Source organism: Lottia gigantea (assembly GCF_000327385.1).
Source record: "Lottia gigantea unplaced genomic scaffold LOTGIsca_107, whole genome shotgun sequence".
Taxonomy (NCBI): Eukaryota; Metazoa; Mollusca; class Gastropoda; family Lottiidae; genus Lottia; species Lottia gigantea.
The window spans coordinates 305,504-330,187 of record NW_008706931.1 but is presented as its reverse complement, the minus strand read 5'-3'; the positions used below and the strand labels follow the sequence as shown (position 1 = coordinate 330,187).

The following is a 24,684-nucleotide window of genomic DNA, read 5'->3' as shown; positions in this document are numbered from 1 at the left end:
TTTGGCCAAGGACCTGCAAGAAAAATTACCAAAAAAAGTTGCAGACATTTTCCTACCTGGATATGAACCTTAATCATCTACATGTTTAAAGGATGCTTCAGAACAGATGACAGGATTCAGGTTCAGGATTCACAAATTAAAGTTATGTCGACATTTGGAAATCCAAGGAATAGACAAATGACATTGACATTGTCTTTTAATAAGGAACAGTCCAATTAAGGAACAGAAAACTGTGATGTAAAATCTCATTTTATTGCATATTTTCTACAACCACTTCTCATATTTATTAGATGCCATATGATTGATTAATTATTCAAATATAAACAGGAACAATGTTATGCAATATTGTTATTAATTCAAAAATATATCACGTTTCGACACTTCACATATTTCTAGGTTCTATATTATTGGTTCAAGAACAATGATCTAAGAACAAAAGGTCTTGTCATATTGTTATTTAGCACATTCAAAACATATTTGATAGCTTTTCAGATAAACAAATTGCTGGACGTATTTATCTATTATTATTCACTATCTTATTTAATCTATTCTTATTCAATTGTAAATTTAAATCAATTACCAACATATGGCATAGAAATTAGCTATTCCCCATCATTTGCGAACATTTGGGTGGCTCCGACTTATTTCGGGAACTTGGTTGTATCAATTTTTAAAACAGAAGACCCGTAGAAACTATTAATGACTGTTTTTGCGTGTCATGTTTGTTATTTTGAAAATAATTGTAGTTATATTTTGGCGATATTATGGTTTTGCAAATTGTGGAAAACAACATACAATTTGTTCTAAAAGGTCTTTTCAAAATATTGAATTTTGTATATTTTTAGACCAAACCCCGAAAAAATGTAAAAGAATTTTATATTGATAAAGTCAAATCAATTTAATCAAAGTATCTGTCTCACCATTTAGATTTAATTATTGATTCGTTTCATGTTTTTTCAGTATTCCGAAATATCAATTCTTCATAAGAACAAAAAGCGAACGAAAATATAGTTATAATTAAAATTTCGCCCAGAAGCCAGTCTTATCCTCCCCCACCCCCCCTTCACCCTACACTTTCCGCCTTCTAGTTCTACACCTCTACCCCTTTACTTCGAAAACAACATTAAAACGTTTACTCACCACCATTGAACGCCTTTCATCCGGCCGCGATGCCTGCCCTTCTTACACATGATTAGTAAAACACTGACGTACAACAGTCCCAGAACATACAATAGACGCATCGTATTTCACATTAGTTAGCCGGATCTTGTTTCCAAATTTTCAAAATTTTTCACAACCACAAATTAACTAAATGGAACATATATTTTATGCAAAATTTCTTTTAAAACTTTGATGAAAATTTCGCCATCCAGAATTTCAATCCTTTGGGAAGCTTAAGTGCATATGCAATCATTCGATTTGCTTAGAGTTTTTAATTCCTTTTGCCCGTCCCAATTAATGTTTCATCAGAGAAAGGCAATCATCTATTCCGTTTTTTAAATTTCGTATCAATTTTATCGATTTGGTTGATTGGCACATTCTAGAAATATCCTTGATACAAAATCCAACGTTTTTCCGCTGATCATCTGGAAATTTTATTCCAAAATTTCACTTAATCCTGATCGGCCAATATCGGATGTTTTAAAACCAAACGTTTTGAATCTTAAACTCCTAGGTTAAGATTAGAAAAATGTCAGAAAAGTTTAAACAAAGGATGATGCGACATCGGTAAATAGGCATAGCACCGCCTACTTCTAATGTTCTCAGGGTTCTTGTCGTTTCAAGTGGCTACAAATCTATTTTGTCCTAATTATTTGAAAAGAGATTAGGCAAGTTAACAATATTGACAACTGCTAATCGGAGTCTTACATTCCGACTTAAATGGACACAAGAATTTTATTGTGTGTTTAAAGAATTTAATAGTATTTAAATTCTTTGTAAAAAATGTCTTTACAACGGAAAATTGATATGGCAGTCCTTTACAGTTTATGACATCTTCAATTCAGACGCATTACACTAGTTAAAATTAATAAAACTGAGCCCATACGTATTTCAATGGATCCGAACAATACAGACGTACATTTCAACGAAGAGCTCGATAAAACATCCAAAACCAATGAAGAAGTAGATCACACATGCATCGTAAGTTTATTGGTTCAATAAACGAACTGACTAAGGTGCTATAACGTCCCCTTGTCTTACTCCACTTTTAAATCCGGAATTATTCCGATCGTAAGACTTTTGGTTACGTCCACTTTACACTGTCCGATGATCCAATATCCCACTCCAAATTTCCAAACAGTTCCGTTATGAATTTCTAAGGTGACAATCTGACAAAAAAATTAAAACTTTCAATTCAACTCGAAAAATCACAAAATCCGAATACAAAATCATCCATGGATATAAATTAACATATTCGAAAAGTATTAACTCGATTAAGACATCAAATGTTAAATTGGTCACTTTTTAACTCTAAACTGTCATTAACTGGCGCATTTTCGATTGACAAATTTGGGGTCAGGCCGGAGGGGTCACGTTCCTTGAGTGAAATGACGACTTCATTTGTGAGACAATAAACGTATAGTTTTATGTGTGTGTTTTATTTTCTTTCCGCTTAGCTGAGTGACTTGATCGCCTCCTATATTTTATCAATCCAATTTTAAAACGAGCAATTTTATTTTTCTAAATCTTTTTCAAGATTTGGACGTGGATACCTTACTAAATATACTTATGTTTTCACCCATTAAGTTAATGTTAAGGATCCATTCACAACCCGGGTCGCTAAAACGGTGCGTTGGTATCTTATATTATCAAGATTTTTTTAGCATGGACATTAAAATTGTATTAAAATCAAAACACATAACTGACATTTTTGCTATTATACTTAATACATGAATGTTCAATTTCTATTGGAAGTGCTTTTGAATGACTTTGTCTAAAATTCTTGATAAGTCTGGGATTGAAGTAGGGCGTGGCATTCGTTCCGAGCGTATCTATACTGGGTATAATGGTCGTATACATGTTGTTGTATTATTTTCAATTGATAAAGTTCAATCAAAACCAGGAACTTACAGATGAAGGGAATAATGCAATCGATAAGGGATCCTGAAGGATCAGGATGAAAAGAAAAAAACCTGCACCTGTTTTTGAAACCATAAAGTTATCAGCAAAGACGTCATTGTTTGTTTCTAACGTTGCTGGATATTATATATATATATGTCAGATGTGAGATATTGCTTACAATGGTCTGGAAAATTGCACTTCTATAGCGAAAAGCATCCACTGGAATATTCGATTGATATGTGGTCAGTAATTTTGACTGAGATTTTAAGAAATTGTTTTCCCGGCTCTTATTAAACAGACTGCGAAAAAGAAGATGGTCGAAGGATCTCACCCTCAACTTTAACAATTTTAAAAAATTCCTCAAAAATATATAATTGAAAATTCACAATTGCTCGAGGGTAGTGGTACTTGATTTAATATTTGATAAATTTTCAGTTTTTAAAATAAATTTTGGGTCTATTTTTACGGGCCCAGACACGACCGCAGGCAATTTGTTCATATCGACTAAAATTTTCAAAATATTTTAAGAAAAGCTGGGCTATCGCATGCTTTCCTTTCGCGGTATAATCTATTTCTATTATCTGAACATATTTTTCTGTTACCTTTTCGGAGGGAGAAACTGCAAATTTTCATGTGAAGTTTTTCTTTTATTTCTCTTATTTTGTTTTCTCCTTTTCAGAATATTTATATATTCCTTGATATTCAGATCATCTGTACCAATTACAACTGTATCGACTGGAATGATGAAGAACATGACTTATCAATGGTAACCAGACTTTCGTACGAGATTATATTTAGAACCCACGACTACCATTTATTTGGCGTAAAAAAGCAATATAATCCTTACAGCCTGTGAGTAGTTTTTGGAGGTTCGCGGGACTAAAATCATACAAATAAGGATGTCTATCTTTTCTCTTTTTAGACATGAAAAATTTTCCTTGTCGCATATAACAAGTTTCATTTTGGTTTCTTTTCATCTCAGAGGCAACAAGAGATTAAAATAGCTTCTTTAAATTTATTTCCACGATTCTTAGCGACTCTTTGCTAATTTAGTCGCCTTTCTTAATGTTTACCACTATCCATTATATGAATCTTAATTTATTCCTAAACAGGTTGGGCCATAGAAGGGTTAATATCCAAATCAAAACAGAAAATAAACAAAGTTTAATTCCCACGGACAGAAAGAAATGAAACGTTTGAAATTGACGAAGGTGAAACGTCTAATATGACTAAATACAGTAACAATTGTTCGTTTCTAAATGACATGGACTATCTGCAACTAATATATTGAGTTGAAAGAAAGAAAATGTTGTTAAATGATGTAGATGGAACATCGTTTCCAAATGAAAATGTTATGCTACGCATTTTACATTGGTGACAGGTCTTTCCTTTCTATAAGTATCAACAATCGTTTCTTGTCTTTTATCTCTGTTTGATGTGCAACGTGCGGATAGTCAATATATAACCAACTTCTATCTTTGTCTTTAAACTACCTCGACGATTACGGCTCGTAGCTTGCAGTCTCTATTTACCTAAACAAGTTAAGCCAGATTCGCTGAATACCTCCAATTTATTTGCACCCGCTTTTTAATTTCAACGACCAATAAATTGTGGGAACGTTCACAAGTTAGCAACAAGTTTCGAGGAATTTTAATTCTCTAATTCGCTGTAAATAGGCGAATAAACACCACGTCGTTGGTCTGGCGTCGTTTTCTTGGCCAGGGCGTTAACTTTTTGATCTGTTGAAAGCCGCTGAATCTCTAACAATCTTACTCATTTTAGTCGTTGTGGACTCAGGATTGACGTGTGTCAAAAAGTCGATGTCAATTCCGATTTTCTCAAGTACAACACATTCTTTGCTTTGAGTCTAATTTGTCAATTATTTGTTGTTAAATTAAACCTTTTTCTTAAATTACTTCTTTGGGACACGAATCCGTACATCGCCTTACCAATCGATGAAAAATGAGCTCCTACAAAAGATTTCAAAGTAATTTGGGTATCGCAAAATTGGTTCAAATGACCGAAGCTGTTTTACAATAGCCCGTATGTACAATTGGAAGTGAAGCTACGATGAAGGAATATTTAACTTAGTATGAGATTACTATGTACATCTATACTAGGGTTTTGGATTGTAAAGATTTCCTCTAGACAGTTTAGTTGGGAGACTGACAACAGTTTGAGCCGTTCCAATTTTCAGTCGGACATCTGTGGTTCTTGCAATTCCACGAAAACTAAGCACTAGTTAGTGCACTATTTCAGATCAAATTATTCTGCATATTCACAAGCAATGTAAAATTCCATCTGATTACATGAACTATTGAATAAGTCAATCTAATTCAATGGGCATGTGGTTGATTAAGGGGACATAACTCCGTTATGAATACCCGTTAGGATAACTGTTGAATTGATTATCATTTTAATCTCCTTGCTATCTAGTGTCACAAAACAGTTTTGACTTTTACTCTTGAGTCTGTAGGCGGGCTTTTCTGTCACCCATTTGTGTGACCCAAGCAGTACCATCCGTCTTGCAGAATGGGTATATGACATCTATGTCACCTTTACAAAACCTCTTCTCGGTCATATTTCGCTTTTGGATTATATCTAATGGCGTTTCATAGCAATTGGGCATATTAGAACTAAAACTACAACCTGGTTGACAATAATTTTTATTATTTAATGTAGACTCTCTGTTAGCATAAGCATTTGACAAGCCCAATCGAAGACATCTGTGTGTTGATAACTTTTGGTGTGCCCAATTTATAACCGAAATACAAATAAACATTATCAGAGTTGTCAAATTCAAATAAATATGAGCTATAGGCGGAATGATGCCGACAAACCCAGTTAGGGACCGGAATCAGGGCTGTATGAGTCTAAGAGACTTCTTTAGTTGTTTCACGTCATCATCATAGTAGAAATGCGATCAAAACTTCTTAAATAAAATGTAAACAAAAACATCCCGATCTATCGTCATGGTGACCTCGATAAGCATCACTGTACCAGCTGGTAGCCAGACATTGTGACCTTGACCTCTATCCAAGTGACCTTGACACACGTTATGCTCGAGATATGTTCTTTATTGAAATAATCTGAGACAATCAAAATAAGTATATACGAAAGAAAGACCAGGTGACATTTATTGAACATATTCTTTTGATAGTTGGCATTTTCCACAAACGGTCGTAAGTTAAAATAAAGCTTCACGGAAATTTCCGAGGATTGCCGAATGTATTTTCCATTCCGATTTGTCAAACAATGTGGGAAACGTTCCAATTTAGTTCTTATTATGGTCAAAATTAACTCTTTTTGTACATTCAAATTAAAACTTTCCTTAAAACTTTGAGAGTCTTTATAAAGACAAATTTTGACTGTAGAGATAAATTAAGCGTTTGTTAGATATAAAGAGAATCTTTGGTTAGAATTTCTTTCTCTTTTTTATTAAGAAAAATGGGGGAAACTGAGGTTCAGAAACATCTTAAATACAAGGCGACTTTAGCAAACAATTCCCAAAACAATTTATAAGGTTTTATTAACAATTAAGTACAATCTAAATATATATATATATATATTAATATTGACATTGTCCGTGACACATCGTGATAGCTCCTATGTAGTACGAGTTTTCTAACATATTACCCTTGATGTAGCAAGTCTGGATTCTAGTCTGTAATTGTCATTGGTCGATGAAACTAAAACTATTGCTCAAAACTGCTTTCCCAAAGAACACAATTTTGTTTTGTATAATATGTAACGCTGTCGTTGATTGGACAAAGTGAACGATGACGTATAAGAAATTATGAATGCCTGCTTGTTGCATCAAGGGTTGACTCGTACTACGCGTGATATATCATGATGTCGATAATAGTATCACATACTACCAATTCAGGCATCGTCAGTCTACAAGAAGTCGTGAGTCGATATTTGGTTATAAACCTTTGAATAACAAGCTGATATTCCGGCCATGGAACTAATATACAGGAATTTAAGATGGGTTTCCTTATTTTTTACTGTCAAATTAATCAAAGAATATGATTAATTGGTGTTTCTAATGAATTATCATGTATTCTTAATCATATCATTATGTTCTTATTGCATATAATAATATAAGTTTTAACCAATCATAAATGTCCATGTCTGCTAATAATTCCCTTCTAATTTAGCTAATTATGAATTAATTATGGAAATGTGAGACAAACTGGTATTTCTCATATAAGTATTAGCATTTTCATTTTCATAAAAGAAAATAAGGGAACCCATCTTTAACATTGACTTCTCTTCACACAGAAACCACGTCAACGTGAAAGAATGTGACAGTTTATTCTAACATTTTGTGCAATATCAAGTTTCGATGAATCTAATTGGTCAAGAATAAATCCTCGACCAATCAGAACGATGATGACTGGAATATCGACACTACGTATAGTTCTTAGGTTATTTCCATATAAGAACCATGCGTAGTTTCGTGCTTGATACTGAATATCTACTCGATCTTCAAAGACTGGAGATATCATCCAGTATGCTTGTTATATAAATAGTATGTTCATTATGTACAATATTTACAATTGACTATGTACAATATTTACAATCAATTATATCCAATATTTACAATTCATTCATGGGATTTCCCTTTCGTATACATTTAAAAATAGAATTGGAAAGTCATTGTTCGTAAATTCCTAAATAAATCAGGGTTCCTTTTTTACAAGTAATGTACTTAACAATTATTATAATATCTTAACATAAGACATGTAACCTAATCCTCACTTTATAATATTGCATTATTTGTCGTGCCTTTTAGCAATGTACCCATTAAATTCACCCTGTTTGATTGTCATGTACAGTAACGGGTTGCAACAACCACAATAACACATTTTGTAACTTCCATTTCAGGAGAATAGCAGTATAAGAAGGATTTTGACATCTCTTTATCAAAACTTTAAGATTTATACAATCATTATTGGTATTGATTGCCTTAATAATGTACAGTTGTACATTGTCTAGAACATATCTTATAATTATTTACACAGGGATTGCAAGCCAGCTTGGACACTCAACCCTTGAAATCAAAGACAAAAACTACATGAACTATTTCAAATTCCGACCCCGCAATAACGCTTTGTGTACAATTTATGTATTATTTATTTATAAATCTTATTGGTCGAGAACTAAATCATCGACCAATCAAAATTCTCAAAGATAACGTGTCGAAAATTACTTACGATCCTTTAAATCTCCAAATGCACAAATTCAGAAACAGTAGCACTAACGTGATCATACAATTTTACCTCGAATGCCTAATTTCGGCCTTCACTTACACATGTAAATTTCTTGATTTTTAAGGCACTGTTTACATTTAACGTGGCAACACCAAAAAACTTGGCACTTGCAGGCTTTGACCACAGTCGTATGCTTTACATTATAACCGCGACCGCAACACATCGTTTCACAATCACGGTCTTTATCACATGTACGGCCGGTTGTACCCGGAGTGTAGCGACTCCGCCGACAAAAACTCGGCGATTCGTCCATATAAAGTAGGTTTCCTCGCTTCGGCGATCGACCCTCATTGTTCAAAGCATTTGTTTCGGCGTTCGCACGTCGCACCAAAAGATTTTTGCCCGTGGCTTGGTTCGTCTGAATTAATACTTTTTTCGCACGTTCGTATTTGTTCTTCAATGTTCGTCCGATCTTACTGAAGGGAGATAACTGTAACCAACACGTTTTGACTGTACAGGAACCGGAAACGCCATGACACTTGCATGTTGTGTTAACGTTTTCCTTTACCACCTGAAAATAAAGAATGAAATTAGTTTAAATTTCAAATTTCATTTATATACGGGATTTTTAATCTGTATGGTAGGCTATACTTCATAATCGTTCACGAGTAAATTTGAAGACTTCAACTCGCTAGTTGTAAGGGGTTTAGGAACAACTTGGATCTGACTATGAGCGTCGCCACCTTGGACATCAGAAATGTTTGAAAGGAATGTTATCCTTTTCTTTCTCAGCTATAAGTGACCTATTTCAGCCATCGTTATATCTTTTACGATTGGATTCCAATGTCTAGTTTGACTGCAATTAACAAAAACGACGCTTTAAACCCCTACAGATATAATGGCGCTCTAAATATCTATAGGTAAACATGTTACTGATATATGTTATAGAACTATGTATTTTGCCCTTACCAGTAACGTCTCGTCATTTATTTCCAATTCAACATGAGAAATAAGACTGTGTAAACGAGTGCAATTTCAGGATGAGTCTGAGAGAAAGCTATGAACGGTTCCATTCATCCAGTTATCTTTATGCTTGGTAATTGTACTATCCATACCGGACGATTTATTTACCCCATCCCTCTTATTATATTAAAATAAAATTTATGTTCGCTCCGGAGTCAATAAGTACAATGTCAGACCAGTCTAAGAGAATGCCAGGAACGATTCCTTGCCATGTAATCTACTTGGTTTGTTTTTACATTCACTAATTGCTAAAGTAAACCATTTAAATGGATTCTACTCTCAGATCTATGTTGTGTTTACATTGTGATGTCTCGAATGTTTTACGTGGGTTTAAACTCCGTGGTTTTATATCATTATTGTAGTTGGTAGTACTGCTGTAGGAAGGGCATGCTCACAAACTTTAAAATAACGTAATATTTTGATATTTTCCACCTAGCGAATCTTACGATTCAATCACGAAAGTCTTAATATTAATAAACTTCAATGTATCATTAAGCCTCAAGTGGAATATTAAACGGTAAACAGATATGATGGAATAATTAACAAAGTGTGAATGTAATGTGACCTACGTAATAAAAAGAATACAACATGTTTCAATTTTTTGTCATTTTTTTTTTCTTTTTTTACCAAGAGCGCCGACTTCCGTTAAAGAGGTTATTTTTATGTTTGTGGCAAAATCTGGTTTTAAAAATATGCATTCTTCTTTACGTGTTTAATGATCAATCAATCAATTGATCTGTTCGATGCAATAGACCTTACTATATATGTCGACATAATGCATTGCCTTACCACTTGATTGGTTAGCTAAATTATGACATGCATGGTGCCGAACGTATGCCGTCAGATCATCGATGACAGGTGTAGGCACCTTAATCAGACTGAATCACACTTTTATCATAATAGTAAAATAAGAAGTACTTCAAATTACTGAAAACATGTCTAAAGTGTCTTTTTTGACACCAAAATTGTTCTCAAGCCACTGAAGAGCTGATAAAAACAGTCCCGCAGCAAAATGACAGTTTCGCACAAAATGACAGAAATGATATGATTGGCTATTATTCATGTTTAACTAGGCGTGTAATTGTTTGTATTGAAGTTAGAAGAAAATTCTACTCCTCAATATATCAAGCTGTCAAAGGTACACTTGGCCTCAAACTAGGTCAATTGTCAACGTCGCCAACGCTAGCATGTTGGTTACTCACAACACAGGCATTCGTTAACAATGGAGTGTTTGGAATTACTTCCAAAACTTAAGGCTTTGGGTTCTAATCTTAGTGACTCTGAATAAGTCATTCATTGACGTTAGAGTGGTCCTAGACGACCGATAACTGGTGAAATGTAATCATTCCTCATTTTCTAGTTGATTGAGATGGGCACGGGTAAGGGCCAGTTGGTAGAATGGATCCTCAAGTACCTAATTTGTTATCCTTGTAAAAAAAATAAGATACCTGTTGCTTTCTTTCTTTTTTTCTCTTTATCGTGTTCGCATTGGCGAAAGGATAATAAATAATACTTACAGACCCTCCCCCACAAAAACACCTTACAGTAGACACCACTACATTATTATTTTCAAAGTGTTCACCAAAGTGTTCACCAATCGTAAACGATTTTAAACAGTGTCTGTTTAGTGGGAGTTTTTGTGTTTCTGTCAAATCAAATTAAAATCCATTTGATTCTTTCACACTTTATTTTTAGACCTCGAATATCAAATTTGTTTTTTCTTAATCAAGGGCGAACTTCTCTTAATTAACTTGATTTTCGAATTGTTTCAAAGGAATCAAATTAATTTTACGTCGTACTTTTCAGGGCCAGTGAAGAGGAGTAACGTCAAAGAGTTATAAAGGATATTTTTGCAAGGACATTGTTGTGTTTGTAGATCTCCTGTTTTGTGAAATAGGCATCGGTTTGTGGTCCTTTCTGAGCGAATGGGCGTTTTTCATGACCACCTTCCGACCATTTTCAAATTGTGCTCGAAATTCTGTGTTATGGGCGCCACATTCAACGCCTTTGTTTCCAAATACAGACAAAAAGTCAATAAAGTCAACGAATTGGGTGGGTAAAAAATTCCTCACCACCCAGAAGCTGCTTGTCGGGGCCAAGTAGGGGTAAATGGTACATTATGTACCTAGATAATCTAATCCGTAGAGTCAACACGTTTCTTTAATAGTTTTGACAAGACTGTCTATCCTACCCTAGGGATCTATTTCAACTTGTGTTTGTCGACAACTCAGAGTTAATAAAGTACCTATTAAATTGAAAGTAAGATGACAGAGTTATTTCAATCACTTATAAGTGGTCCGTTGTAATTAGTAATTGAAATGAAAGTTTTACACTTTGATTGACTTTACTTGTATTTTTTTATTTTGCTTACTTGAAGATTGAAATTTGAAACAAAAACGGTGTTCATAAAATTATAGGCCATATGTTTCTCCATTTTATTGGACGAATGAGTATAAACAACACCTTGTAGAAATGTTTCCAGGATTAGTTTACTTTTTTCTATTTTAACTGTGGAGACTGTGGATGGGATCTCATTTATCCGAAAGACAACTTTGCGACGAACTCGATATAGCGGGTCTTAAAAGAATTCAGTTCTGAAAGTACTCTCTGACCTCAAAACCCGAAAAAGGGACAAAGATCAATTTAAACGTTGAACAACGGGTCTGGAACGAGCACTGTTTAAATAAATTGTCTTAATTTAAACCCAGGGTATAAAAAGCCCCTCTTATATTAAAATATTGTTGGTTTAGTGTCAAATTGTCATGCTATTGTCGCTGATTCGATTGTTAAAGCTATTTTCAATCGTCTCTATCTTGTCAATTCGCAGTCTGAGCCGTGAAGTATACGGTCCCGCACGCAGTTTGTCCCCTCTGGCCCAATAAACTTTGACCTATTCGTCAGGACATCGTCGTAGTCCGGAATACTAGGTGGTGTAAAAAGACAATTCAATAAGTATGAGACGATTTCTTCAGTCCTGAAAATTGCTAAATACGAATGTTTATTTAATGTATTTATCTAATTTAATTTATTTAATTCATTTCATTCATTTCATTCATTTCAATTAATTCATTTATGTTATATTTAATTGTCTTAAATATTCATTAACTATCCTTCTTTCTATTTGTTTCTATTATATGATTTAGTTACTTGATATTTTTCATTTAACTCATTTATTAATTGAAATATTTTTATATATAAATTTTAATTAACTTATTCATTTCTATAATTTACTTCATTAATCTTTTAATTCTTCGTATTCATCTTTTTATACAATGTATTTCATTCCTTATTTTAGTTATCTAATTCTCTTTTTTATTCACGTGATTTATTACAATATCATTCATTCAATCATTCATTCATTCCATACCTTATACTATTTCTAAACGAAAACAAGGGAGTGTATATTTGTAACTGTAAATGTTACAAGCACACTAATAAGCTGTTTATTGTAACTTAATGTCATGTTACGCCATACCATTCATTCATTTATTTTAATGATATGATTCCATCTCGACACAATCTCTGGTTTATCTGACTGAGAACAATGTCAGGTGATTTTATCTGCCAGAAATTCTTGGCACTGGAATCTTAAACTTGAAAATGAGATGCAATTATTAGCTTATTTCGGTGCCATATCATTTTCAACTCGATCGTATCTGGCTTCTGAAAGGTTCTCCGTTTCACTCTTGATTGAAAATCCGTGTCTAAATTTTTAAAGTTGAACGCATCGATCAAGAGTAATATATTTCACAACGACCACTTTTCTACTTAGTGCAAATGTATGTTATTTCTGTCATTAGTTGTTGTAGAAAGCCTTGCAGTTATCGGGATCATTCTTATGTCGGTATAGATGTTTAGGTATGTTAGGGTCAAAACGGCTTCCATGCCTACCATTATCTTGACTATACGCTCCTAACACGAAGGGAACCGCGGCGATAGATACGAGCGCACTATGGGATGAGGCAATGCCTTTGGATTTCCAACGATTTTTTTTTCTTAACAGTTATGCAGATCGGAGAGACTCTCTGTCTCTCCGAGTTCCGATTGCTATTCCTACAGACTGTACACAGTGCGTGTAGCACTGCCAGCCTTAATTCGTCAACAAATTATATAATAATAACAAGACGTAAAACTCAATTTAATTCAATTAAGCCCAATCTCCATCAGCTCAAACTAGAGCAGTGAAGTAGGACGAAAAACACCAGTTCAGCCTTGAGAATATTATTCCAATAAAGTCATAATTTACTGCTACATTGTGATAAAATATTGTCTTAAATACACAGCAGATTATGATCAAATTCTACACGTTTTTTCATCATAAAACTGTAGAAGATTACTTTTGGCAGGTGTGTTTTGTCGTTCACAGTTTTTACTACCTTACCAGAGAGAGTACCAGGCGAACTTTGCCATACTGAACTTACAACGATTTTTTTTTCATTTTAGAGTTTTAAAAAATGCCATACATTGGTTGAGTAGATTACGCAAATACAGATACCTATATACAAACTATAGTGTTTGATAATCTTGATGTGGAACTTATGTGTTCCAGGTTCGATACTTATGCTTCTTTTGTCAATGTTTTCATGTTGTACAACTCCTCATCTGCCAAGCTTGGGAGTTCCCCAATGTTACGGACAATCGTGCCCATTTCCAAAGTTGTACCTCCTCCGATTGCAAAACTTGTCGTTCCGATTTGTATCACTGTAGGTCGCTGGATACCGAATTTTTAGTATTCCAGTGCAATACGTGTGATGTCAAATGCGGCCAGATCATCAACGTTCCCACGGAACAGTAGACAGAGGCCACTTGCATAAAATGAGATGCAGTGATTAAAGTCTACACAACAAACTCAATTATACCAGATAATGATTTAAAACTATTTATCCAAGATTTCAGAAGACCCCAGACTGGCGAGAATGACGCCTTGACTCTACCAAGGAGCGATTACTTTAATCATATTGCCAATATTGACAAAACTGTCAGTCAAACATTAAAATGACAATCTTTAACTAGCAGAAAACGGACAGAAATTGTACTTGTGTAAGAATGAAATATTCATCTATGAACGAATATTTAGCTATTTAATAAATATCATTTTCATATATGGACAATTCTTGTTTCAATAAAGTCAATCAAATTCATCTAAATTTGAAATGTTCATTCCAAATGAACAATAAATTCTTATCAAAATGAAATAATCAAATCTTCATCTAACAATAAAGTAATGAAAGGTTGCTATTACAGCAGTCAAGGCATCAGATGCAATTCGTAATAACTGGGCATTGTGAAGAAATATTTAGACTAGCTCACTGGTCGGCATCTGAATTAGCCAACTTTGTAGTCATGAGTTGCACCCCTTTGCCGGAAAAATCTTTTATTTACTAATTGAATATAAGCTGATACTGACCTTAATGCCAACTCGACTGTTATGTTGATTAACCTTTGCTCTCACGTCCTTCCCGGATTTCCTCGCCCGTTTTAAAAATTTCCTCGTGAATTTCAGTCCATATCTGAGATTATCACCGCATCCTCCCCATAACCAAGTCTTATGATTCTCTAAGTGTTTTGATTCATCACATGTACATCTATCTAGAACACCTTTACTGCACGCACGTGCAAATGCATGGACGAGTCCTGCGGAAGATATTGCATACAAAAATGACGTTTCTGAAAAACCTGAAATTAAAAAGAAAACAAAAAAAAGCATTCGAAATAAAAGCGTTTGTGACGTGTACTTTTACTATCAATACATCAAAGTCCATCAAGACATTACTGGTTTCTTCATACCATTTAAAAAAGGAGAAAAAAAAACAGTCTGATTTTCGTGGTCTAAATCTACAATTGGCAATTACCCTATTTCAGTTTTGTAGACAATAGACATGCCTTGCATCGGCGTTTAGACTACAGAATTGATTATCACGCTTTTAAGTTTACGGATATCAAAGCGTAGAACTGTCACCGTTTTATTTCAACTTAATTCGATCTAATTATCCCGTTGAAGGTTTGAAGTTTAGATTGGCATAAACCTGGGCTGAACATTTCAACAGGTTACATCATAATATCTGACGTAGAATTTTATGCTTTCATTTGAATTTGACTTCCTTACGACATCATGTCGCGACTTGAGTTTTGATTTAATTGTGGACGAATTGGACATCTGTTTTGCGTTCTGAAAAGTGATATAGATAGCTAGATTTGCGCTTTATCTGATTGTAAAGAAAATATTTACGTATCTGAATAGTCAGTATATATAAGAAACACATTAGTGCATCTGATCATTAATGTCACTTCCGGTTTGAACCAATCATCTTACATAATGGACAACATAAGGTACCAATTCGGTATCAGGCGTCACTTCCGGTCAGATTTTTGTGGTTCGATAGACAAAATTCTCGAATTCTTTTCATACCTAGATCTCAAAAGTACAATGCCTTACAAAAACACCATAAATTAGGAGAAATTTCCCAGGAATTCTATCGTGCTGTAAATTAACAGAAACTATTCAAGAATTCCATTGTACTGTGAATTCTGTTAAAAGAATTACTGCACCTTTCAGGATTCTGTGCCAGACAGAATAGTATGGAATTGCGATCGAAAATTGTTTGTTTATCATTTTGACAGTGGTAATGAATGAGTTAAATTCAAGTTTACTTATGCTCTACCACGGGTACAACGAGTCTTTCACATATCAACCCTTGATGTTACCAGCTGTAAAAATGTAATCTTATACATTTGCTAAAGAAGTATAGAGGGCATTGTGCAACTGCCAGCGCGACTTTTCCTTTCAAAGGGTTTCAGATACATCGGACAAAAAATAATAAATCGGACAAAACGGTAACATACTGAATATGAAAAGTGATAATGCACATTTGTTAAACTAATAAAGATTATTAAAACAATACACACTATGTTATAAATATATCTATAATTTTCTTTTCATATAGTCCTTTATTCTTTATTATCACACAAACTATTTTCATATCGTTTGTTGTTTTTACTAGTTTTTGCTGTTGTTTTTACCAGTTTTTGCTGTTATTTTTGTCACTTTTTGGGGTACTTCTGTCGATGTTATCTACGCTAGTCTGTTTCATTTTGGCATTTTGGCAATATTTTGTCCTGATTTCACTTTTGTTTCTTGCTAACTCTAAGGTCCGGAGTTCTATTCTGACATAGCTGGAAGTGATACCCTTTTGGACCTCATTTCTTTCGGAGAGACTAACATATAAACGTAGTAGGACTTGAAACACCGTTTCATTTCACTTATTATACAGATCTGAATGTCTTTTACTTGTGATCATTAAAAATAGCTCTATGACTAGTAACTCTTTCATCAGTGCCCTTCTTGATAAAAATCAAGAAGAGAACTGAACAAAACATCTTATTGATACTTGAGCATATCGTTGTAAAGTATGACTTCGGATTCAAATGCATTGCATTATAGCATGATCTTATAATTTATGAACCCATTCACCTATACGAAAACATAAACATCCATTTAACTATATAGCTTATTTCAGGAATTTATTTCAACTCAAAAAATTCCTCAGTGACAAGCATTGGTAATATTGAGCGGAACCAGATTCCAACACACCGTCATGTAACAACAACATGAATCGAACACATAATCAAGGTAATTTATACAATCTTGCTTTGATGTATTCGGGTTTCGTGGAAATGTTTAGTTAAGAAAATAAAAACGGATAAAGTGTTATATGAGACGTAGCTTTAATAAAAACAAGTGCCTGAATGACAAATTTGAAACTTCAAAGGATATTTAATCAACCAATTTGATATGATTCTGTTATTTTAAGTGAAATTAATGCTAAATTGATTCCACCCACTGCATGAAACAATTCCATACACTTGTCAGAACTAAAAATTCAGGCTTAGCATTTCATTTTCATAATTCCAAGTGTCCGTTTGATAATCACAAACTGATTAATGAACAATTTCAGTAAACCTGTATTTACAGATCACAAACTTAATTATAGAGGAATCTTTAACATGCACAATCTGTAGCACACAGAGCAACCGGTTTATTTATCGTCCTAACGACTAGACGCTTTTTCCGTGTCACCCTTGTTGCATGACTGACCAGGGGGTAGCGGGTTGATAAATCCAATGGTTTTATCTCTATCAATAGGGATTGATCCCTGGAACGTCCTTCGCATAATTACTTCGGCTCTCCAAACATCGAAAGCCGCAAGGTAAATCGTGGATGCTGTAATCTCATAATTCTCAAAATTGTTAATAATTTACCCAATGGAAGGAACTCAGTGCATACCAAAACTTGTATTCAGAAAGTCGGTCACTATAACAAAAGCATTTAAATGGAGAAGGCAACATAACGTAACTGAATAGTTGAGTTCATTAGGAAACAGACCCCCAGCGAACAATACAGTACAGCTCGATCAAAGTGAGGACAAATTTGCTTTCAATAGACCAAATCAATCTGAATTAAAGCAATAGGCTATCATTCATATTTCAACTCACATACACCACAGACAAGGTTTGTCACATTAAAGGGGAATGTCCACATTAACTCTATTTTATTATACTTTCTCTTGATTTGAGACATCGTCCTCTAAGCACATCCGGAAGCAGCGGTAGCTCAGTGAGTTGACGCATATGTCGAAATAATACCGTCAGATATTCGCCTTGTCAATGATGCAGGTCGACGGGGAAAACATATTTAGTTGTTTAGATTAGGGATGGAACCTAAGTCCAGGGTTCTCAATAGAGATATATAAAAGTCACCAGTAGAACGATTCATACACACATTGCTTATTAACAACCCATGGGGGTAAATATATTCAATAAGTCCTAACTGGTGAACCATATACCTTGAATAGACTAACAATGAACCTTTAAATTGCCGAACAATGTACCACCGAATTGCCGAACAATGAACCAATGAATCGCCGAACAATGGAACACAAAGCGAGTGAACAATTCTTGAGAAATATTCATTCTTGTGTCAATTGTGTGATTTGTACGAAATGACTCCATTGCGACTTTACAATAGACATGCCAGATTAGTCATACCAAAGCTATTTTCTTTTATTGAAAATCGCTTATCGATCACTATTCAAGTACCAGTATTTATTAAACTGTTTTATTGTTTTGATCGTTTTCAGTCTACGGACCCTAGTTTTACCAACATGTAAAGTTAACAACTGAAATCTCATCTTATCGTCTGGGTTATACTCCAGAGAGTGAATCAGAGATGTGTAAAAATACCTACATCACCTTACTCTGGGTAATATACCAGAGGGTGATCAACTGGTGATTTATTGTATATTTATAGAACCACCAGAAATCACCTTACTCTGAGATATTTCCCATCGTGTTTTAAGAGAAACACTAGAAATCATGTTACTGTCGGTCCAGTGCTTGGTTCACTGTTGTACTGTCATTGCATCTAAAAATACAAGACATGACCTAACTCTTGAGTTCCAGAGGGTGGTCCGTATGTAGGAACATCTTTGGTAGGTTAACTACCAACACCAACGTGCAAAACACAACAAGCCTCAAAAACAACCATTCTACATAATAAAGCATAGACATCAACAAATAAACGTGTTGTTTTTAATTGTTTACATTTTATATTGTCAAAATTACTTTTCAAAGAAAGCATGGGAACCGTTTAACCCCAATCCATCACCAACTTCAAAATATAGTTTCCTATTTTCCCAGGATTATCTTAATGTGAGGATGCGGAAGAAATTTATCTGATTTGTCCAAAGTTTTGACACCTGTTGCAGTCTCGTTTTGACGAACTACTTTTGCGGCGCGAAAACATGAGAAAGGAATCTTGAAAATACTCGAACGCCCAGACTGTATATAGATTTTTTATTTTTATGTTGCAGTTTGTAACCTACTCTTCTGTGCCATTCTGATCCTACATGTACTTTTCAAGAAGGTCCGGGTAAACAAGGCTATGCGACAATTTCATTTTCCAGTATTGCTATTTCACGAAAATGAAACGAACATTTAACCTGAAGGACCCAAACAATTCTTCTACGCTTTCCGTCCCTACTCTTCAAGACAGTGTGGGTAACTATCAGCCTTGCGATTTCACGAACCCTTCAAGACAGTCTAGGTATCCAAGGCTATGCGACTATTCCAAATTTCCAGCATTGCGAACTTAACGACACGAAAGTTGATTTGTTTTCTTATCTGTCATAGAGTAGAGACGAGATTGGGACTGTCATCAAAATGGAAAGTGTCAGAAAAAAGCCAAGAATTCAGAGTAAAAACTTTGACATCTTACCAAAAGAGAGGGGCGAACGGCCATTAATAAAATGGTGGCTCACGAGAAAAAGGTGACAGTCGGTCGTCAAAGATTTATTTCTAATCCTAGCATTAGCCATATTTCATAAAATACATTGGGATATACAAATGTTTATACTTTTACTTCAAAAGTTTATGTTTATATAACCCTAAATCTACGTTCTGTGGTCCACCTGGAAAGGGTGACACCCCCTTACGTGCGTTTCAAAAACGTTCGTAACGATGAAAATTCAGATAAAGCAAAATTAATATGCATATTTGAATGATTTAATGATCTTTTTCTCTAGATGCCTCCCTTTTCCGGCTGTAAATGGATACAGATAATCCGATAAAGATCATTTCCAAAAACCTTGGACAAGAATAAGCTGGTAGTCAGGATCTTCGAGAACGCAAGGTATTATCTTTGTAAACAAAATACTACTATATCCTCCCTAGGATTACTAGAATGTAAAAATGTTTGTTATTTCTTGTTTATGAGTTGTATCATTTGTTTACCTGTTTACAAGGTAAGAAATATGATGTAACATGACACGGATAGCGTCATGTCAGTCATGTCCGGCATGTCACAATCTTGTTAACGTGTCACTGGGTAGTCAAAATATTTATATTTATATATATATATTGGTCTAGAGGGAATAGGGTTAAAATCCGACTGGGATCGGACCCATGACCTCCAGGTTACCGAAAAACTTCTAATTCGCCGAGTCACTGAGGATCTACTAGTAATGGTCAGGATTTTGCAAAAATTAATAAAGCATACATTATAAACTCATAAATCGTGCCCTTTAATATAAGACGAAGACTTATGAGAATTTAACAAGCCATAATGTCGGTATATATCTCTGTTATCGACCATATTTATGGGTTCATAATACCACGGGACAGTCCCTCGTTTACTCTATTACATCAGCCGCCAAAATAGAACCCACCCAAGTTAAGTCAAGATATGAAAGAAATTTCTACATAAGGCGTCACTTCATATCCTCATATCCATATTACAAGCATCTAAGACTTTTATGTAGATGTCCATAACCTTAGAGAACTAAACCTGGCATCTTGGTCATTCGATAGAGCAATTGAAACCGAAAATGTCAACCACGTTTCATTCTAATAAAAAAATAGAATTCAATTTCGTTTTTCTCTCCTTCACGAATTAATAAGTTTTAATGACGTTAATTTTAACCAATCAATGCATGCCATGTAAAACCCGTTTCTTAATAGCTTAACGAACTGTGGGACTGAAATCGCACGTTTCTATATGATCATCAAAAAACGATTCGTACAATATAATATCATTAGAACGGGAAAACGGTAGAAAGCTTGTTAGATAACAATGGAGACAAAAAAAAAGCGAATGTTCACGTATAAACGTCCGCAACTTACCTCGTCTTAGAATGTTTTGTCTGTACTGTCCTAGAGAACAATTCCATCGTTCATGTTTAAACTGATACTGACATTCTATCACAGCAAGTCTGGTGGCCTCCAAGAGACTTTCAGCTATTCCTTTACCTCTCCGACACATCCGCTTCTGTCTCCGATGTAATTTTAACATTTCACACAGTTTGGCGGATGAATATTTGTGTTTATTACGTTCCAGAGCGGTATTGTGATATCCCCACGTGAGAGAAAGAAGGGGCTCACGGTTTGTCAATCTGAAATAATAAAAATCATACAAAAATAAAAAGAGTTCTGCTGCTGCTACCATTGTATTACCAAATTCTTATTTTGAAATTAGGATTTCATGCCGCGATATTGAAATAAACTGATATATTATCTTGTGTTATATTTTATTCATTTTACCAAAGTGGTTTTTAGATAGATCTCAATAAATACTCTCTATTTCTTTTGAAATCAAAGATATACAAGATGTTTCTAGTTCGATGATGCAATTGAAAGGATGAATGCCAAAAAGTGTGTCAAATTCCAGAAAAAAATGTGCTATAAATATTGAAACTTTAAGATAAAATTTACCCAAACACAGCCAGATTGTGTCTTACAAACGGTGTCAGAACGGAGCGGAATCTGTTTAAAAAGATCTCTTTGATGAGTTAAAATTTAACATCAACAAATTTGACAGAGTATATTAATTATGAGGTCAATCCCTTGTACATTAACTGAAATGGTGAAATGAAATGGAGTTTTACGTCTTAACGGTATGTACGTAACTGAACCAAAATAAGACGAAAAGGGGAAGGGGGGTCCAAACTTCCACGAGTATTGGCAAGTGTATCACTGTTCGTAATATAAATTTACAAAAAAATATTGCGCTTGACGCCCTTCTGTCTTGTACTTTTTTTGAGAAGAAGTAGCTTATTGGGCTAATGAAATAAAATGGAATATGTCTTATTTCCATGCACCTTATTGGGCTAATGAAATAACTTTCAGTCGTTCCCAGTCCAGTGAGTGGGGCTAATGAAATTCAATTTATATTCACCATGTTTTACCTTACTGGATTGATGGAATGAAATTGTAATTTTCGTTCTTTTTTGTGTTTAGTCATCCATAGATCAAACAAACACGACTTTGTCACTTTCGTTTAGAGGCTGTTCTGTTTTTTTAATGCGATTTTGTGACTATGTCACTTGTACCACATAACTTTCTCTAAAATACTGTAGGGCACGTGGAGTTAATTGGGAGAGACCCTTTAAATGGTGCATCAGCACTGTATCTAAAGACAAGATGTGATGAATTTAGTAGATATGGCGCAGATCTGTCTTCGATTCTTATCACAGAATATCATAAACTGACAAAAATAGAACAAACTGTCCAAATATTTACTACCGAGGCAGAATAACGGCAAGGTACAGAATTTCATGGCATGCCACAATTTTCATTTTTATCAAATACCGCCTACACGATAAAGCCGAACGTCATTGAAAAAAGTAGATGGGATGGGGTTCAAAATTTCATAGGTGAAAGAGTTGAAAACATAATTGAGAATGACAAAATATTTACGTCTAGAACTAGGCCTACAACATGGTATTGAATTTCATAGCATGCTGTCAGTTCTTGTTCGATAACACCTAAACGAACTAGGGGAAAATCGAGATTAAGGGAAGACAGACGTACTTTTCAAACTGTAAGCCTACAATATTACATATAAAGAATATTTCAACTTAAAAAGCATAATACAAGGGGACAGAATTTCATAGCAACTTTCATTTTTCATTCCTTAACGTCCGCGTCAAGGCGAACGGAGATTTAATTGACAAAAAGGACGATGATTTTATAACTAAAACACGTTTTGGGAGCAACCGTTTTGCTCTGGCCAATCAAAATTGATAAAATTAAACAAGTTCTAAACATGATTAAAAATATCCTAATTCAATTTCAAGGTGATTTAATTTTAGAAATTCAGTTCAATTCGCATGCATTAATTTGTTTCAAGTCATAAATATTTGTGTTAATTTTGGAACTTTCTAAAAACAAACATGTCATTTCAACAGATCGGAAAATATATTCGTTTTAAAATTGATAAAACATTTAAAGTTTTTGTACGGCTAAAGGAGGTAGCGATGACAGTTAACAGCTTTTCTAGATCTTCATCACAGGAGAGTTCTACAGATCTGCAGATACATGCCGTCTGTCACTGCGTATTTAGGATTTTGCATAAATCTGTAATTTCTGAAGTGTAAACGTCGTGTTTTTGATCGTTACTGATAAAGATGTAAAATTATTTTTTCTAATCTATGATTTCTGTGTTTGGGAACCTTCAAAGCTTTTATTTGTGCCATTCAAATTTCATGTCCGACGTATGTGGTTCCTTTTATTTCTAAAGACTTGTTCATGTTTTATATACGTCACCTGAACAAAATCAATTGGACCTAATTGGTAAGTACGATATGAACAGATACGTGGGATTGTAAAGGGGATTGGTGAAAATAGAAAAGTTCCCGATGCACATACGTAGGCTACAAAAGATATTTTAATTCCCTTGAAAGCTATTGTTATCGATTACTTTGTACGGCTATTGACTATCTAATTTCTCCTATGACAATTCTTTATTGTAGAACCCACTGTGTGACTTTGTCATAATAGGGAAGTATCTCAAAGGTGCACTTTAAAGAAACCCCGACACTTGAAAATCGAAAAGTGTAAGCCAAAGCCTGACAGTTGTGAATCGAGAGAGAAAGAAATCATAACATCAAACGTCATAAAGTAAAACTCCATTCATTTCATAACACTGGTCAAGTGTAAAAGTAAAAAGTAAAATTTAGATTGTAGTATTTCTTTAAGCCAATATAAGTGTAGGCACAAAACAACATCATATGTCCAATGAAGGACATGTCTTTAGACCAATGAGGTACAGAAAAGCATGGCGCAAAACTTGGTAATCTTGTATTTCATTACATTACACTACACTACAACCGACTAAGGTACAAAAAGTAAAACTCATTTCATTCTGTGGATATAAATTTGTAGAGAACTTACCCAAAATATCCAGTTGCTGCGGACATCCAGACTAGAATCAGATACAAAATACAAATCAATTTCTTAATGGATAACTTCATGTTTAAAAGAGCTGAGAAACACAACCATTTCGCTGTTAAATATTAGTTCCAAATGATCCTGGAATTATTCTTGAATTCACATGGCGTCACTCTTCACTAACGGATTCACCTTGTTCATTGATTCCCATTGAAATATGTGTTTTCAACGATCTGATCGGTTCCGTTTTCTGTTAAGGGTAAAACTCTCTTAAAATTGCTTGAAATTATCACAAATTCTAAATTTTCGCTTATGTGGTTTTACAAATTCATGCGAGCAATACGCTTAAATATCACATAACTGCGCATAACTTTTTAATAAGCTTGACAAACCCACGCTATATTAACATCATTTAGCTTTCCGAACTATCGCGTCACACACGTCGAACTGAGACTAGAAATTATGAAATCTCCAAAAATGATATGATAATCCTCGCGTACGAAATATTATATTATTAAATCAGACCACCATGCATCTCAAACAGACTAAAAAACTGGAATGTCTTCACACCCGTCGCGATTAAATTTATTCCAGTCTTTTTGTTGGTCGTCTTTCACAAAAGAAAATCATTTCGTGGTGTGTATTGAATAATAGAAATTTA

General features: G+C 34.3%; 1 protein-coding gene across 1 annotated transcript; it reads right to left on the bottom strand.

Annotated features, from left to right (window-relative positions):
• Window positions 1-8,370: 8,370 nt before the first annotated feature.
• LOTGIDRAFT_180028 (hypothetical protein) lies at window positions 8,371-24,052 on the bottom strand (the record flags this gene model as incomplete). Its single annotated transcript, XM_009046807.1, has 4 exons — window positions 8,371-8,850; window positions 14,710-14,978; window positions 20,979-21,247; window positions 24,027-24,052. The coding sequence occupies 4 exons, from the start codon at window positions 24,050-24,052 to the stop codon at window positions 8,371-8,373; spliced, it is 1,044 nt and encodes a 347-aa protein (XP_009045055.1).
• Window positions 24,053-24,684: the final 632 nt, after the last annotated feature.